Source organism: Scyliorhinus canicula, chromosome 3, assembly GCF_902713615.1.
Source record: "Scyliorhinus canicula chromosome 3, sScyCan1.1, whole genome shotgun sequence".
NCBI lineage: Eukaryota > Metazoa > Chordata > Chondrichthyes > Carcharhiniformes > Scyliorhinidae > Scyliorhinus > Scyliorhinus canicula.
The window spans coordinates 60,324,205-60,342,037 of record NC_052148.1 but is presented as its reverse complement, the minus strand read 5'-3'; the positions used below and the strand labels follow the sequence as shown (position 1 = coordinate 60,342,037).

The window sequence follows — 17,833 nt, the reverse complement described above, 5'->3', positions numbered from 1 at the left end:
TGTCATCCCTTACTATTGCCCGGATGTCATCCTTAAATAACAGAGCAACACCACCTCCCTTACCATCCACTCTGTCCTTCCGAATAGTTTGATACCCTCGGATATTTAACTCCCAGTCGTGACCATCCTTTAACCATGTTTCAGTAATGGCCACTAAATCATAGTCCTTCACGATGATTTGTGCCACCAACTCATTTACTTTATTCCGAATACTACGAGCATTCAGGTAAAGTACACTTATGTTGGTTTTTTTACCTCTGTTTTGAATCTTAACATCTCCAGTTTTATTCCTTTTGTTATTACTGGGCCTATTCACTGTGCTCCCCTCATTCACTGTACCTTGTACTGTCGCCCTTATGGATTTCTGACTATGTCTTCTCTGCCTTGCCCTTTTCCCCTTACTTCCTTTTGTTTCTGTCCCTGTTTTACTACCTTCCAACTTCCAGCATTGGTTCCCATCCCCCTGCCACATTAGTTTAAACCCTCCCCAACAGCTCTAGAAAACACCCCCCCTAGGACATCGGTTCCAGTCCTGCCCAAGTGCAGACCGTCCGGTTTGTACTGGTCCCACCTCCCCCAGAACCGGTCCCAATGCCCCAGGAATTTGAATCCCTCCCTCTTGCACCATCTCTCGAGCCACGCATTCATCCTATCTATCCTGACATTCCTACTCTGACTAGCTCGTGGCACTGGTAGCAATCCTGAGATTATTACCTTTGAGGTCCTACTTTTTAGTTTAACTCCTAACTCCCTGAATTCCACTTGTAGGACCTCATCCCGTTTTTTACCTATATCGTTGGTGCCTATGTGCACCACGACAGCTGGCTGTTCACCCTCCCCCCCTAGAATGTCCTGCAGCCGCTCCGAGACATCCTTGACCCTTGCACCAGGGAGGCAACATACCATCCTGGAGTCTCGATTACGTCCACAGAACCGCCTGTCTATTCCCCTTACGATCGAGTCCCCTATCACTATAGCCCTGCCATTTTTCTTCCTGTCCTGCTGTGCAGCAGAGCCAGCCACGGTGCCATGAACCTGGCTGCTGCTGCCTTCCCCTGGTGAGCCATCTTCCTCAACAGTATCCAAAGCGGTATATCTGTTTTGCAGGGAGATGACCGCAGGGGACACCTGCACTGCCTTCCTACTCTTGCTCTTTCTTTTGGTCACCCATTTTCTATCTCCCTCAGTAACCTTCACCTGCGGTGTGACCAACTCGCTAAACGTGCTATCCACGACCTCCTCAGCATCGCGGATGCTCCAAAGTGAGTCCATCCGCAGCTCCAGAGCCGTCAAGCGGTCGAACAAGAGCTGCAACTGAACACACTTCTTGCACGTGAAGGAGCCAGGGACAGTGGACGTGTCCCTGAGCTCCCACATCGCACACGAGGAGCATGACACGGGTCTGGGATCTCCTGCCATGTCTTAAACCCTTGGTAAACTTAAACAACTACAATTTCAAAATAAAAATAAATAAATTAGACAATGAAAAGAAAAAGAGAGACTACTTACCAGTCACTTACCAGGGTTAAAGAGCACCTCCTCACACTCTGCACCGATTTACCTCACTGCACCAAATTACCAAATTTCAATCCTCCACTCTGTACGAGTCTCACTCCGGATGAGTCTCCTGGAAAGTGCTTGCTTACTTCGTGCGCAGTCTCTCTGTCTTTTATACAGACCTCAGCTAACCGATGACTCAAAAAAATACCTTAACTTCAAAGAGAAGAATACAATGTGCCCCTAAACAGGCCTCAACAGGCCTCAAGTGATTGCCAGATAACTGCCTCTCAGCAATTAGGGTGGGGGCAGCTTCAACCAATCAGACACTAAGCTCCACACTGCACTTTTAACTGAAAAACAGCAGAATTAGATTTTCCACTTACCTTTGCTGATTTACTCACTGCACCAAATTACCAAATTTCAATCCTCCACTCTGTACGAGTCTCACTCCGGATGAGTCTCCTGGAAAGTGCTTGCTTCTTTCCGTTATCCTCAAACTATGGCCCCTAGTTCTGGACTCCCTCCCCATTAGGAACATTCTTTCTGAATCAACCCTGTCTAATCCTGTTCGAATTCTGTAAGTTTCTATGAGATCCCCTCTCACTCTTCTGAACTCCGAAGAATATAATCCTAACCGATTTAGTCACTCCTCATATGTCAGTCCCGCTATCCCAGGAATCAGTCTGATAAACCTTTGCTGCACTCCCTCTATAGCAAGAACATCCTTCCTCAGATACCGATACCAAAACTGAACACTATACTCCAGTTGTGGCCTCACGAATGCCCTATACAATGCCATAAGGTCTGGGTACCATCTCCGGTACCTGAAAGCGGTTGGATTCCTCCAGCACAGAGTTGATGTTCAGTGCTGGAAAGTTGCTGCCACCCCTGCTGTAAATCCTGGCTCTGTGTCTGCTTCGCTACCAGTGATGAGATCATACTTTCCAGAAGTGCGACACCTGTCCAGATCTTGGCCGGGATCCTCCGAGCCTGCGGAGGGTCGCAGAATCGTCGTTGACGCCGAAAATTCCTGCCAGGCCACTCTGACGCTGGGAAGCGATTCTCTGGCGACCGGAGAATTGGCACCAGTCGCATGTGCGCAATCGATGCGGCGCCGGTTGGGGGCCATTGAAAGAGGCCCCCGCGGCGATTCTCCGCGGTCGACCGACCGAGTAACCGCTGAGTTCCGCCAGCGTGGTTCACATATGGTACCACCCGGAGGGAGCTCGGACCTGCAGCCGCGGTGGCCATCCTGGTGGGGGGCGGGGGTATCAGACTCCGGTGGGGAGGCCCTCCTCGACGACCAGGCCCGCGATTGGGGGCTACCGACCGGAGGGCGCGTGCGATCTGTGTGGGGGGGGGGTGGGGGGGGGGGGGGGGCGACCTTCTTCCGCGTTGGCCCGCTGTGTTGCTCCACCATGGTGCGCGACCCTGGCGTGGAAATGACTACCACGAGCATGCACCAGAGCGGAAACGGCCGCCGCGCACATGCGCAGACCCGCGCCAGCCGTGCAGGGCCACGTATCGGCACCGGTGCTCCATGCAGCACCCCGGCGTGTGCTGGCCCCCTGTGGGCCAGTGAATCGCTGGGCCTCTTCGGCACTCCGGTGTTTACGCCGGCGTCAACACTTAACCAGGATTTTGGAGAATCCCAGCCCATATCTGTTTCCTGGGGTTGGACACCCCTCCGACCACCCACTCCCTCAGGAGGCCCCCGACTCCATCTGATGTGCTGCGGCCTGTGTGAAGTGCGCACCAGAAGGTAAAATGTCCCACCGAGGTATAGTCTCTGTGATGGTGGATGGTGCAGGTGACAGCAGTGAGGAGACGTCAATGTCTTGCCCGGACTGGTGCTCCGGAGTGTCCTGGGGATGTGGCTGGGGGCAGCAACCCCACTCGTTCTCATCTGTTGGTGATCCTGTAAGACAAAAGACATGGTTAGATCTTGGGATGGAGTGGTCTGTGGGAGGGGGTGGCTTTCTATAGGGACATCAGCTTTGCATTGGGCTCTCATTTGTTTGCCGCATTACATCTTCTGTTTCAGACACTGCCCTTTCCTCAGCCTCACTAATGCTGCAAACATTGCCTCCCAGTAGCTCTCCAGCTTCTTGCAGCCCCGGATCATATGCGCATCATTCGCTGGCCCCCGCCTACACATCGCGCACCCATCGGCCACCCCCTGGAAGAACTCACCCATTCTCGCCTGAGTCATGTGCACCCTAAGAGCCACTTGAACTGAGTCAAGCTGAGTTAAGCATGGGTGTACCTACACCACATGGACTGCAGTGTAAGAAGGTAGCTCACTAACACCTTCTCAAGAGCAATTAGGGATGAGTATTAAATGCTGACCTAAACAATGTGCCCACATTCTGTGAAAGAATTTTAGAAAAGGTACATATTGATTTCCCCAAAATTAGCTTCTCCTGGATTCCCTCTGCTCACTGTACGCCTCTGCTTTTGTTTCCAACTTTCTCTTACCCACAGGTTTGGGCTGATCACCAGGCTGTGATAGTTCCTTAGCGACATTTGTTGTTCTTGTTCTCCCTGCTTCCTCCTACCCCATGTCACTGCTCTTTAGTTCCCTTCCTGTTTCTTTCTTAACTTTGCTTTTGCAATTGTTGATGTAAGTGTCAATACCAAGCAGGGCTATGGCTTTAAATTCAATAGCAGAAAGACAAACAGAGGGTAAAGCTGGATTCCACCCAGCTTATTTCCTACTCTTAGTCAACGGTCCTCTCATGCTCCCTCTCTGCCAAGGACCTCTCCTCATTTGAAACTGGGAAGAATACCAACCTGAACGAAGTTTGCAAAATCATGGAAAGATTGTTGAAGGAAACTGAACTGCAATATGTACAGCATAAAGAAATCATGGAGTCTTCTCTCATTTCAAAATGACAAATTGAATGACTGACATTCGTGAGATTTGGGGCTCCATGATATTCCTGCATCTCCTCACATTTCAGCAAAGTGATGAAGGATCTGATTACAATTCCTGTCCTTTTGAAGTTCACATGTGTAGATAGTTTGAGAGCAACTGTGATACTTCAAGAAAAAAAGCCTCCAATGGAATGTTGACCTTCTGCTCTTTATAAATTCAATTTGCATAAAGTCAGCCATCTATATCATGTCCCACATTCAGTCAATGCAGACATCATCTCAACAGCACTGACCAAAATGGGCTCCTTGTCCTCCAAATACCTGAACTTAAAATCTTCATCCTCATTTTGAAATACTCCCACTGTCTGCTTATCTCTGAAGCCAGCTCCAATATTAGTACCCCAAACTCACCACACCCTGCCATCCACCTACCAATCCCTCCACACCCATTTCGTCTTTTGTTCTTGAGTCCCCTGTTCATCCTCCCATTTAGTCTTTTAGCATTGGTGGTAAAAAGCCCGAGACTGCCTTGACCCTCTTGCACAGAAAGCCCCAAATTTCACTGCCTCTTGCCGCTCTTTATCTTTCCAAAGATTTTCAAGACACATCCTTTCACGCTGTTTTCAGTAACCTCTGTTGACTCTGTCAGAATGGATAAGTATACATTCCTTCATCCCTAGTACCAATGAGGAGTCATATTTTCCCCACCTTTGTAATGTGTCTTGTGATATTTTCTGTGTAACGGGTGCTGTTCAAATAGAAGACCCCATTACTCAGCCCCAGATTATCCTTTTTTCTGTGGCCTAAACATCTAGTAGTATTGTGTTGGCTGAATGCTGAGAATCATCTGGTAAACACAGTAAATTTGTACGTGATATGTCTTCTGAATATTTTGGGTTGGCACGGTGCCTCACAGTGCCAAGGACCTGGGTTCAATTCCGACGTCGGGTGATTGTGTGGAGTTTGCACTTTCTCACCGTGTCTGTGTGGATTTCGTCCGGGTGCTCCGGTTTCCATCCACAGTCCAAAGAAGTGCAGGTTAGGTGGATTGGCCATGCCAAATTTCCCTTAGTGTCCAAAGGTTGGGTAGGATAAAGGGCTAGAGCGGGGATTGTGCCCTGGTAGGTGCTCTTTCAAGAGGTTGCACAGACTCAATGGGCTGAATGGCCTCCTTCTGCACTGTAAGAATTCTATGATTTCACTATAAAGGCATTACTTCACCTGGAATACCCTCACCATTGATAACTAGTGGCAATTGGATCACAGTTTACTTGTACAATTACCCAGCTCTCACAGAATTCAAAGTGTATCTTGAGAACATAGAAAATAGAAGCATGGCCAGTTGGCCATTCGAGCTTACTTTGCCATACAGCATGATCATGGCTGATCTTCGACCTCAATTCCACTGGTACACCTTATCTCCACATCCCTTACTTCCCGTTGAATATTTTAAAAAAACCTGATTCTTGAATGTACTCAGCAACTGAGCATCAACAGTCCTCTGGTGATGAGAATTCCGAAGATTCTGTGAAGAACTTTCTCCTGCTCTCTGTCCTAAATGGCTGACCATTTGTTCTGAGATTTGCCTCTGAGTTCTAGACTCGCAAGCCATTGGAAAACATCTACTTAACATCTACCCAGTCAGAGAATCTTATCTGTTTCATGAATTTGATCACCTCACATTCTGCTAAATGCAATATAGTTCCATTCTCCTTAATCTCTCTTCATAAAGCAATCTCTCATTCCAGGAATCAACTAGTATCAGTGTCAACAACAAACATAACTTATTGATGTACATACATAATTGTAATGTGTAGCTGCATTTCTCTCTCAAATTGGAATCCTGCAGGAAAGTCTGTGTTTTACTTTATTACATTATTCATTTGCATTGCAGCTGTACAAACCAAAGAGACATGCATCACTCCTCTTCTCCGTATATGTGGCAAGGTGTTTTTTGATAATTCTGTGGAGCACTTTGAGAATTTTTATTACATTGAATTTGGTATATAAATCAAGTTGGTGCTGTTCCAATATACTCATCTTTAATAAGATTTTACAGATCTTACAATGTGTGACATTGTATAAACCAATGCCTTTGAACTTTTGAACATATTGCAGGGTATATGTCAATCATTCATTCACTAGGGTTAATGTGAAGAAACAATGATTCCGAAGCCAAATTTGTTTCAATCTATAATAAAAAGTTTTCTGGATTGAAGGACCAACTAGTCTCTCCTTTCTGAAATTGGCACAGGTTACAAGCTTGTTCCATGACCCCAGTATTGGCAACGCAATCCACATCGTATTGGTGCGGCTCGTTTTACTCGAGGAAGAGGAGGTAATATTAATGTTATTCCAAAATTTCTCAATTTTAATTATTTACGTAATGAGTCAATTTGTATATTCAAACATAGTGTGCAATTTCTAATTACAATTTTGAACATCATCATGCATTTCTTTATCAAAGTTATCAAGTTTCTTTACATAATCAGTTTTTATATGGCATAGAGAGGTAATGATTCAACTCTAAAGGCTGAATATGAATTACCCATCTTTAATTTTAAGCAACCTCTGTCACGTCATTTGATTCACTGATGTTTTATTGAAGGTGCCAATATCTATCTGAGATTCTGCACTCGGTAACGCATGTAACAGCATGAAGTCTCTATGTAGTGAACTCCTGATCTTAATTATGAATCAGATGAAACCAAATGCTTCCATAGAGGGAGAGGAAAAAATGGATCAATAATTCTATTAAATATTTCAGTTTTAATATGACCTTTGTGCTTGCTTTGTTCTCCTTGCTTCCTAATAGTATTGCCTTGGCTCATTCTGCCTCCTGCAAGCGAAGTCACCACTCCAGCACAGGAGGTGATGGCAGCAAATTAGACTAAAATCTAGACATTGCATGGCCTGGCAGGCCTTGATCTATGCCCCAGGAGCAAATGAAATAGACAGACAACCAAAACATGCATTAAAATAACGAACTTTGTGTCAAGTAAAGTCGCCATAGTCCCAGATGACCATAGGCTGCTTTCCCCTTTGAGGGGGAGAGCTGACTGGTGGTGATTTAATCTGAGGATCACCACAGCTCAGGCGAGAGCCAAGGTTGAGAATGCGGGGCCTTCATCAATACGTTTAGCTGGTTTGGGAATTTAACCTATGCTGTTGGCCTAGCTCTGCATCACAAACAAACTGTCCATCCAACTGAGCTATTGTGTGTGTCATAATTAGTTATGGAAAGTATATTGGATGCTCTGATATGTGATGAGGGTGAAGTAAGTATTAATGCAAAATACAACAAGGCAAGAGTCAACCACATTGCTGTGGATCTGGAGTCACACGTGGGCCAGACCAGGTAAGGACGGCAGATTTCCTTACCTAATGGACATTAGTGAACCAGATGGGGTTTTAACAACAATTAATGATCGCTCCTTTCATTTCCAGATTTTTTGAAAAAGTAAGCGCATGCGCGGCGGCCGGAGGAGGGGGGGGCGGAGGGGGCCGCCCTGGGGGAGGGCGGCCACCGCGCATGCGCTGGTTGGCACCGGCCCAACTGCGCATGCGCGGGACCCGAGTCTCTGGCGCCCCCTAGCACATGGCGCCCCGGGCGACTGCCCGAGTTGCCGGTACCTTGGGCCGGCCCTGCGCAGAGCATCAATGTAGGCATCTGAACTTTATTATCACTGTGCCATCCTCTCGCTTCTCAGTTACAGAAACCCATCCACCACCTTTTTAAAAAAAATAATTTTTATTCAAATTTCACATTTTCACAAAAAAGAAAACAATAACAGAAAATTCTAAGAACAAAAAGAACAGCCCCCCCCCCCCCCCCCTGAACAGAACCCCCCCCCCCCCCCCCGTAAATACAAAAGAGAAACATTAAATTAACCCCCTCCCCCCGGGTTGCTGCTGCTGACTTTTTGTTTTTACCGTTCCAGGAGATCTAGGAATGGTTGCCATCTGAAAAACCCCTGCACTGACCCCCTTAGGGCAAATTTCACCCTCTCCAATTTAATAAACCCCGCCATACTGTTGACCCAGGCCTCCACGCTTGGAGGCCTTGCATCCTTCTACTGAAGCAAAATCCTCCGCCGGGCTACTAGGGATGCAAAGGCCAGAACACCGGCCTCTTTCACTTCCTGCACTCCCGGCTCCACTGCAACCTCAAATATTGCGTGTCCCCAGCCTGGATTGACCCTGGATCCTACCACCCTCGATACCGTCCTTGCTACACCCTTCCAAAATTCCCCCAGCGCTGGGCATGCCCAGAACATGTGGACATGGCTTGCTGGGCTCCCTGAGCACCTAATACACCTGTCCTCGGTCCCAAAAAACCAGTGTATCCTTGTTCCGGTCATATGAGCCCTATGCAGCACCTTAAACTGTATGAGGCTAAGCCTCGCACATGAAGAGGAGGAGTTCACCCTTTCTAGGGCATCCGCCCACATCCCCTCCTCAATCTCCTCACCCAGCTCCTCCTCCCATTTATCTTTCAGCTCCTCCACCGAGGCCTCGTCTACCTCCTGCATCATCTGGTACACTTCCGAGATCCTCCCCTCTCCAACCCACACCCCCGAGAGTACCCTGTCCTGAACCCCACGCGGCGGCAGCAGAGGGAACCCCGCCACCTGCCTCTTGACAAACGCACTTACTTGCATGTACCTAAAGGTGCTCCCCAGGGGGAGCCCAAACTTCCCCTCCCATCCACCATCTTGTAGAATCTCCGATCAAAACTTCACATAAAATGCCTGTTTGCCCACAATCGGGAAAGGCGCCTTCAGAGCCACTCACCACAGCATTTACTCTTGAAAACGGAGAATTCTGCGTAATGTATGGACCAAACACAATTATCCAGGTTCCAAAAACATAGCACCAGATTGATACATTTATACCCCAATGTGTAAGCTTGAATTAACTTAACTTGGATTGCAACTCCCAGCTGTTTTTCCAACCAAATTCAGCCTATCTTTTTTTAAAATAAATTTAGTGTACCCAATTCATTTTTTCCAATTAAGGGGCAATTTAGCATGGGCAATCCACCTACCCTGCACATCTTTGGGTTGTGGGGGCGAAACCCACGCAGACACGGGGAGAATGTGCAAACTCCATACGGACAGTGACCCAGAGCCGGGATACATACCTGAATTCAGCCTATCTTTTAGGACATGGATATGTGATGTGATCTGAAGCCAAGAGGAAGAATCCCATCTATCAATGGTAAAGCAGGGGAATGTGAATACAGTGATGACAAAATAGTGCCAGATTAGCCTTTTAAAGTCTCGTACATTGATTTCACGGATGTTTTCACATGCTCCTATGCGCTGTGTTTTTGATTTGGTTAGTCATTGAGCTCTTCCAATTAAAGGTAAATGCCAATACATAGTGCAAGTCTAGCTCAGGGAGTTATATTAAATATTTACTTTGGTTGGAGAGAGATTAATCTATTAAAAGTTACTAATTCATTGGTAAATTTTATTCTTTCCAAGAATATTAAATGAACGATTCAGTCCAAATCTGCAGCTCCTATTCAGTGATTAACTCCAAGTGACGGGATCATGCAACACATATCAAGTCAGAGACAGGTTTCTGTACTGGAACTGCTTGGGGGTTAAGGCTTTTCAATATCCCAGCCTTGAAGCAAATTTGTAGACTGTGGGAACATTTGAAGTTCTTGTGTACACACTTGTACTGTATTTTAAAAATCCATGTCCCTTCTTCTCCACATTTATCTGGTCCCATGGCTACTCTGATATCTCATCCAATTGCAAGAAATCACTATTAAAATAGGTGACAATGAATTCGTGGCAAAAAGTCACCCTTATTTAAAGGGCTAATACATTTCAATTTCACCCCTATGTAAAAGGTTAATAAATCTCAATGCCCTTGCCCTTGTGTATTTCTACAGAAAATAGATTCCCGTCAGCTTCTTAAAGTAAAGGCTTTACTGTCAGGAATTCGAGACTAACATGAAACATTTGGGGCTGGATTCATCGCCCCCGACTCCGAAATTGTGTTCGGTGATGGGGCTGAGAATCCGTTTTGGCGCCAAAATAGGGAGCGGTTTCTCAATTCCCTGCCCCCTGAAAACTGGCATCCTCTAGGTCGATTATCCACTGCCGGCGTGGGCACTTAGTCCCCAAAATGGAGAATCCAGCCCCTGATTTTGTTCCTCAGCATATATTGAGCATAATGAACGCAATGATTGCCCGATGTTGTCAACAGGATAACAAAACGTTTTAATTAAGTTAAGTTGAGCTGCTGCTCTTTGAGTGTTTTGAATGCTGCCAAATCATTCACCATTTAGGGATATAGAACCTCCGAGCAGGCAGAGGCCATTCAGCCCTTTGAAACTGCTCCGTCATTCAATGGGATCACGGCTGATTTCGTTATTATCTCAATTCGACGTTTGCTCTGTCCCCCATAATCCTCGATTTGCTTGCCTATCAGAAAACACTCTAACTCAACCTTGATCAAATTCAATGACCTACCCTCCACTTTGCTGTGGGAAGAGAATGTCTCAGACTAATGGATGCAGCAGAGGCCCATTGTGATGTCCTATACCCATGCTCTGGGTGACAACCTGCAAGCAAAGTCACCAATCCAGCACTGGAGATGATGGCAGCGCTGGTCACTGCTAAGGCTCTGTAGAAGAGGACATCCATCTAGTATTGCAAAAGGATGAACGATCCCCTCCATTCTGCCCGGCAGGGTAAGTCATTCTTCTCATCCCTCCAACTCACATACTCACGGACCCATCCCACATCCACAGGATCTCACTCAGCGCCAGCTCAGGGAACACCACAACTAACTTTCCCAGTCACACCTTTGTCTCGCCTATGGTTCGTGTCATCATGACTCCTCTGGTCCCATTCACAATGAATTTGTATCATTGGCCCTGGCATGTGTCCTGCTTATCCTCTCCATCTGTCTTCATGCAGGATAAGCTGGCATAGAACAAGATGGAGAGATCCCATACGGGTGGGCGGATGCCAGAGCTGAAGGTCTGCACTTTGAGGACCGAGCCATTCAGTGAACCGATGAGGATGTGGACTGTTCCTGTGCTGATGATGAGGTCCTTGGCACCTATCCAAGTGTGGATCCAGGACTGCTGAGTCTGAGTCAGGTGACAAATCTCTGGATCCAGTCTTGTCTCAGGTACTGGACCTGTATCAGAGACAAGACCGGGAAAATCAGGATGGGATGTCTGGTACACTCTTCAGATTCAAGGGCTCGATGGTAGAAAATATTCACCTTCATTCTGAGGTGACTTCTCCAACAGGTCAATGCAATGTGGCCAACACAGGCACCGCCATGGAAATCCTGGTCGAAGACTTCTTTCTTGCGTTGCTGCAGGAGCTGCATTCAATGGCAGAGGTGCTTGCTGAAATCCATCTGTCTCAATGGAAGAGAGAGGCGTGGCTTCTTAACCTCACAAAAGCTGCCCCTTGCTCAAAGAGGCAGCAGAGACCTCAGGGACCCAGAGGGAGGACTACCATCTGCAGCGCAAAATCCGGGGCCATCCACCCAGGTGACTGTGGGAGTGTCTAGCCCATCCAAGTTCCCTCTTCCTGTGACCACTTCAGCTCCAGCACCTTAGGTTGAGGGAGGGTGACGCTGCAACACAGAAAAATCCTCAAGGCAGGTCTGGGTCATCAAGTCTCGGCCCTCCATCACCTCTGCAGTGGATATTGGGGATGCACCAAGATGTAGTGGCAGGGTAAGGGAGGTTAAAAGGTTGGAGTTGAACAGCGTGGGCATTGGCGTTAATCACTTCTACATGACGTTCTCTTTTGGAAATAAACTCTCACTAAATTTACCCTTTCTATGGATCCTTGTTTTGAGGAGCTGTGTTTCTGTCATTCTGAAGTGAAATTTTGATTCTTGCATAATATTCTTGCAGGGTTCTCAGTCGAGGGCTTTCTCCCTGAGCTCCCAGCATTGGATGCATCAGTCATGCCCACATCTCGATGGGAATTATAATTGCTACCTGAATGTACTGGGCTGGCGTCACAGAGTTCAGTCATTCTCCTTGTGTTCTCTCAGCACCTTTGAGGTGTGGCTGGTCCTCCATCCCAACAAGTTCTGTCTCCGTTGATTTTTTATTTCTTTAATCATTGGATGTGGGCGTCACTGGCTGGACCATCCCGACGTCATTGTAGAGTCAACCACATTACTGTGGGTCTGGAGTCACAAGTAGGTCAGACCAGGTAGGGACAACATTTTCCTCCTCCAAAGGACATTATTGAACCAGATGGGTTTTACGACATTCGACAATAGTTTCATGGTCATCATTGGACTTTTATTCCAGATTTTTATGGAGTTCAGATTCCACCAACTGCCCTGGTGGGATTTGAACCCAGGTACCCAGAGCATTACCCTGTGTCTCTGGGTTACTAGCCCAGTGATAATACCCTACGCCACTGCCTCCCCTAGGCTCCATTGTCCTTTGGGTTCACAAAGGATGCCATAGGATCAGGAGATGTTAAACTTCCCCTGTTTTGTCATCATTATGTGACCCTCACCATTGAGAGCAAGCGAACTGCTGTCAATCAGACAGGAGTCAGACATTCATACAGCTCTGTGAGGAACTACGCACTGTCCGTGTGCATCCCATGGCAGGATCCTTACCACAGAGAGTGTGCACTGCCATCGGTCACATGGGAGAGTAATACTCACAGAGGCATGTGAAGATAATGGGATGATCTCACTGAATATTCTCAACATCTTGCATGAATCTAGCGGCAATGAGCGTGTCCCGAGGTTGTCTGCCTTGTCTGGACATTGTCATGGCCTCATGGCTGCCATCCTCACCTTTGAAGTCTTCCTTAGTCTCATTGCCATCAATGTCCTCCTCATCAGAGGAGACATGCCACTTCTCCCTCTCCTACTCAGGCAGTTCCTCCTGTTGCAGCGGAAGGTTGTATAGGGCGCAGCACGTGAGGGTGATATGTTATGGATTTTATTGCAGGGCTCTACCTGACTGGGCCAGACACTGAAAATGTGAGTTGCATCATGAACCTTGTTGTATCTTTTCTGTTTCACTCTATGCCCTCTGCACGGTTGGCATCAGCCACCTCCTCAGTGGGTAGTCTTTATTCCCGAGGAGCCAAACCTGAAACTGTTGTGGACACTGAAAGATGGCAGGGATCTGAGAGTGGCTGAGAATGTATGACTCATACTTCCCTGGGAATCATGCATGGACTTGCAGGACGCACTTGGTATGTTTGCAGACCAGCTGTGCATTCAGCAGGTGGAAGCCCTTGCGGTTCACATCGTTGACAGTGTGGTGCCACAGAGCTCTGAGTGCCATGTGAGTGCAGTCGCTGCCACCCTGCACCTGTGGGAAGATCAGAAATCTGCACAAATCCCATTGCTCCTGCCTCCTGACTTGCCTGATGCCAGATGAAATGCACAAAGTTGTGTGCCCTTGCAAAGATTGCATTTGCGTCCACCTGCAGGCGCTTGTGTGTGGAGGTGTGAGATATCTTGCAGAGGTCAATCGTGGAGCTCTGGAAGTAACACTGGGTTAGAAGATTAAGTACCAATGTAATTTTCAGCGACACTGGCAGTGGATGCCCTCCAAGTCCCCATGGAGCCAAATCCTGAAGCATGTGGCAAATGTGATCAACCAGTTCCCTGGACACGCATAGTCTTTGGCGACACTGGTTCCCGGACACCTGTAGGTATGACAAACGCCATCTGTAGAACTGGGACCAGTGAGACACCCATGAGTGATGGGTCTCTGAAGTTCATGTGCTGTATGTGCAGCAGGCCCTGCCACCCCTTCACCATCATAGTTCTGCTCCAACCTTTGTTGAGTCAAGCACTGCAATTGACATCTTTTCACTCTTGCCTATGAATGAAAAGACATACTGCAAGATAACCAGGCTCCATGTTTGTGATGAGCTTCTCACTTCAGTATCAAAGAGAGAGATGTGACGGTCAGTATTTGTCTGTGAAGAACCACTCCTTGTCCATTCAGTGTTTGCAGCTGCCTTTCAAAGCAAGCCCCACACCACCCTTGCTCAATATTACATTTCTGAATGGCAACCGCTTTGGCCACTCTGCTGAATCCAGAACTCTCATCTCAGACACAGGCATTGTCCAAATCCTCACTCCAAGGCCCTGTGCTCAGTTTGGCCGATGTAGTGCACTCGTCAATGGGCACTTCAGCAGGGAGTCCAGCAGTTCAGAATCTAGACAGTTCAGCAGAGAACAGAGAGCATTTCACCGGGGTGGCATGGTGGCACAGTGGTTAGCACTGCTGCCTCACAACGCCAGGGACTCGGGTTCAATTCCGGCCTCGGATGGTTGTGTGAAGTTTGTACATTCTCCCTGTGTCTGTGTGGATATCCTCCGGGTGCTCCGGTTTCCTCCCACAGTCCAATCATGCATGGGTTAGGTGGATTGGTCATGCTAAATTGCCCGTAATGTCAAACTGTTAGGTGGGTTTATGGGGTTACAGGGATAGGGCTGGGGAGTGGTTCAGGTGGGGTGCTCTTTCAGAGGGTCGGTGTAGACCCAATGGGCCGAATGGCTTCCTTCTGCACTGTAGAGATTATATTAGGACTCAAGCAGTGTGCCATGGCCCTGAGTGGATTGCACCAAAGGTTAAATGCTGAGCCGTAATCATTGGCATTCCCACACGTAAGCGCTATTTGACGTAAGGGCATAATTACATGACTAGTCTGACGAAAAGCATGTCAACTTAACTCAAGCTAAACTGTCTCATCTGCATCTTTGACATGTTTTCCATTTGCCTTTCCCTTGTCTTCATCCTGACTCCATATACACCAGTCCCCCTGTGATTGCGTAGAACCTTCAGTCCATGGTCACTCCCCTCCCCCGCTCCACCCCAAACACCAAACTCACTAAATCCTATTCCCCAGGCTTCACTTCCCTCTCTGCAGCCCTTCAATGAACCCCATGCTCCAGGATTCCCTTTCCTCTCTGCACCCTTCAATGAAGCCCATTCCCCAGGCTTCCCTTTCCATCACTTTCCTCTCTGCAGCCCTTCAATGAAGCCCATTCCCCAATTCCCCAGGCTTCCCTTTCCATCACTTTCCTCTCTGCAGCCCTTCAATTAAGCCCATTCCCCAGGCTTCCCTTTCCATCACTTTCCTCTCTGCAGCCCTTCAATGAAGCCTATGTTCTGGCACCACAAGGCAGTCTCAGAGAAGCCGTTGTACAGATTTACCTGTGACCCCCCCCCCCCCCCCCCCCCCCGAAGATGTGGATCTGCTCCACGAGTACCTCACCATCTTAGAGTTATTCTCACCAGGTGCCCGCCTTTTGAAACCTGTCATACACTGAGCCATTCTGATATCATGCTGCCATGAAGTTTAATTTGACACAAGGGTATGATTCTGGTGTATGGGTGTGGTGGTATGAATGTGAGCACTGCCATTGGTGCAGAGCATTGGTTTCCCATTGGCTCTGGCTGGTCATGTGCCTCTCGTCCGATTGGCTGGGACTAGTCATGTGACTGCTCACCAATTGGTCGAGAGGCAAGTAGACCCCGCCTCCGAGGCGGGGTATAAGTACCCAGGTTTCTCGGCGGTCGGCCTTTCTCTGTAGTCGACCACCGGGCTAACAACTAGCTGATTAAAGCCACAGTTTGGATCTTCATCGTGTCTCGAGTCCAATTGATGGTACATCAATGGGCCCGATAATGATATGCTAATGTATTATAATGGCATTCCTGACATTGGATGGCGGCAAATGCGACCCGCCACTGACTGGCTACGGTGCAATACGGGCACGGTCCACGTTGCAGTGTTTTCAACCTATTTTAGTATGCAGCAAATCAATGCTGTTTCTAACAATGTTTCGCTTGAACAATGTTGTCCCAACCCTTTACAGGAAGAACTTAAAATCGTTCATCATGCTGACCATACTCTTTCCAGTTTCTGCAAGTGGCAAAAGAATGTGAATCCTAAAGGTGACTCCACTCCAAATCATCATGATGTAGCCGTACTGCTGACTCGGTAAGTTTTATTTTTTTTAAATGAGAACTATAAGTAATGGGATGCATTTTTAGAAAATACTGGATAGCACGGAAGGGACATTTTTCAAGGAAAAGTAGCTTTATTTTGATGGCATCATTACTGGCATAAGCTACCAGGTGGCCTGGACATTGCCTGAGTAGGCACAACCTTTGAAATTGATTCACTTATCTTAGCTACCTAAGATAGTTAAAGTTCCTAAATGCTCATAGGCCAGGATCTTGGCATCACGGTGGGAATGTTTCCTTCATCACTGATTACAGTGGAATTTCAGGGTCTGCGGGAGGGTGGGTGATCAGCATTGGGAGCCTGGAAACTCCAACACCTGACTGCTATTAAGTGTATAGATGCTGAGGGCCACCATACATCCTATCTCTAAAAAAACACACCCAAGTCTCTTTGGCTCTCCAGTTCATTCTTTGGGGTTCAAAGCACTGTCCTGGCCTGAACTCTCCAGGTGCGGTCCACTTTTATCCAACAGAAGGCACTTGCATCTGCTGTTCAGTGTATAGTGCCATCCAGCACTATGCCCAGCACTGAATGAATTTATGTTGGGAGTTCCCACCTCAGGCGTTGCACCCTATTTAAACCACACATGACAAGGGCTGAGCAGAATAAAGAACCTGGAGGTTGGAGTCATACCAGCACAAAGGAAGATGGTTTTGGTGGTAGGGGGTCAATCATCTCAGCTCAAGAACATCACGGCAGGAGTTCCTCAGGGTCGTGACCTAGGCCCAACCATCTTCAGCTGCTTCATCAATGACCTCCCTTCCATCATAAGGTCAGAAGTGGGGATGTTTGCATAAGACTGCACAATGTTCTTTTTTTTCAATAAATTTACAGTACCCAATTCTTTTTTCTCCAATTAAGGGTCAGAGTTAGCCTGGCCAATTCACCTATCCTGCATATCTTCTGGGTTTGTGGGAGTGAGACCCATGCATACAAGGGGAGGATGTGCAAACTCCACACGGATAGTGACCTGGGGCTGGGATCGAACCTGGGTCCTCAGCGCTGGACTGCACAATGTTCAGCATCAATCACAACTCCTCAGATACTGAAGCAGTCCATGTCCAAATGCAGCAAAACCTGGACAATATCCTGGCTTTGGCTGACAACTGGCAAGTTACATTCGCGCCACCCGAGTGCCGGGCAATGACTATCTCCTACAAGGGAGGATCAAACCACTACGCCTTGACATTCAATGGCATTAGCATTGCTGAATCCCCCATAATCAACATCCTGGGGGTTACCATTGATCAGAAACTGAACTGGACTAGCCATATTAATATTGTGGCTATGAGGGGAAGTGAAAGGCTAGGAATCCTATGGTGAGTAATTCACCTCCTGACCCCCCCAGAGCCTGTCCACCATCGACAAGGCACAAGTCAGGAGTGCATTGTAATATTCTTCACTTGCCTGGGTGATTGCAGCTCCAATAACACTCAAGA

At 47.6% G+C, this 17,833-nt stretch overlaps 1 protein-coding gene across 1 annotated transcript in view; it reads left to right on the top strand.

Annotated features, from left to right (window-relative positions):
* Positions 1-17,833, top strand: part of LOC119962685 (A disintegrin and metalloproteinase with thrombospondin motifs 12-like) — a 740,693-nt gene that overhangs the window by 246,930 nt on the left and 475,930 nt on the right. Inside the window, exons 5-6 of the mRNA XM_038790610.1 lie at positions 6,632-6,715; positions 16,243-16,367. Of these exons, the coding sequence (XP_038646538.1) occupies positions 6,632-6,715; positions 16,243-16,367 (209 nt within the window). The remainder of the gene's footprint in view (positions 1-6,631; positions 6,716-16,242; positions 16,368-17,833) is intronic.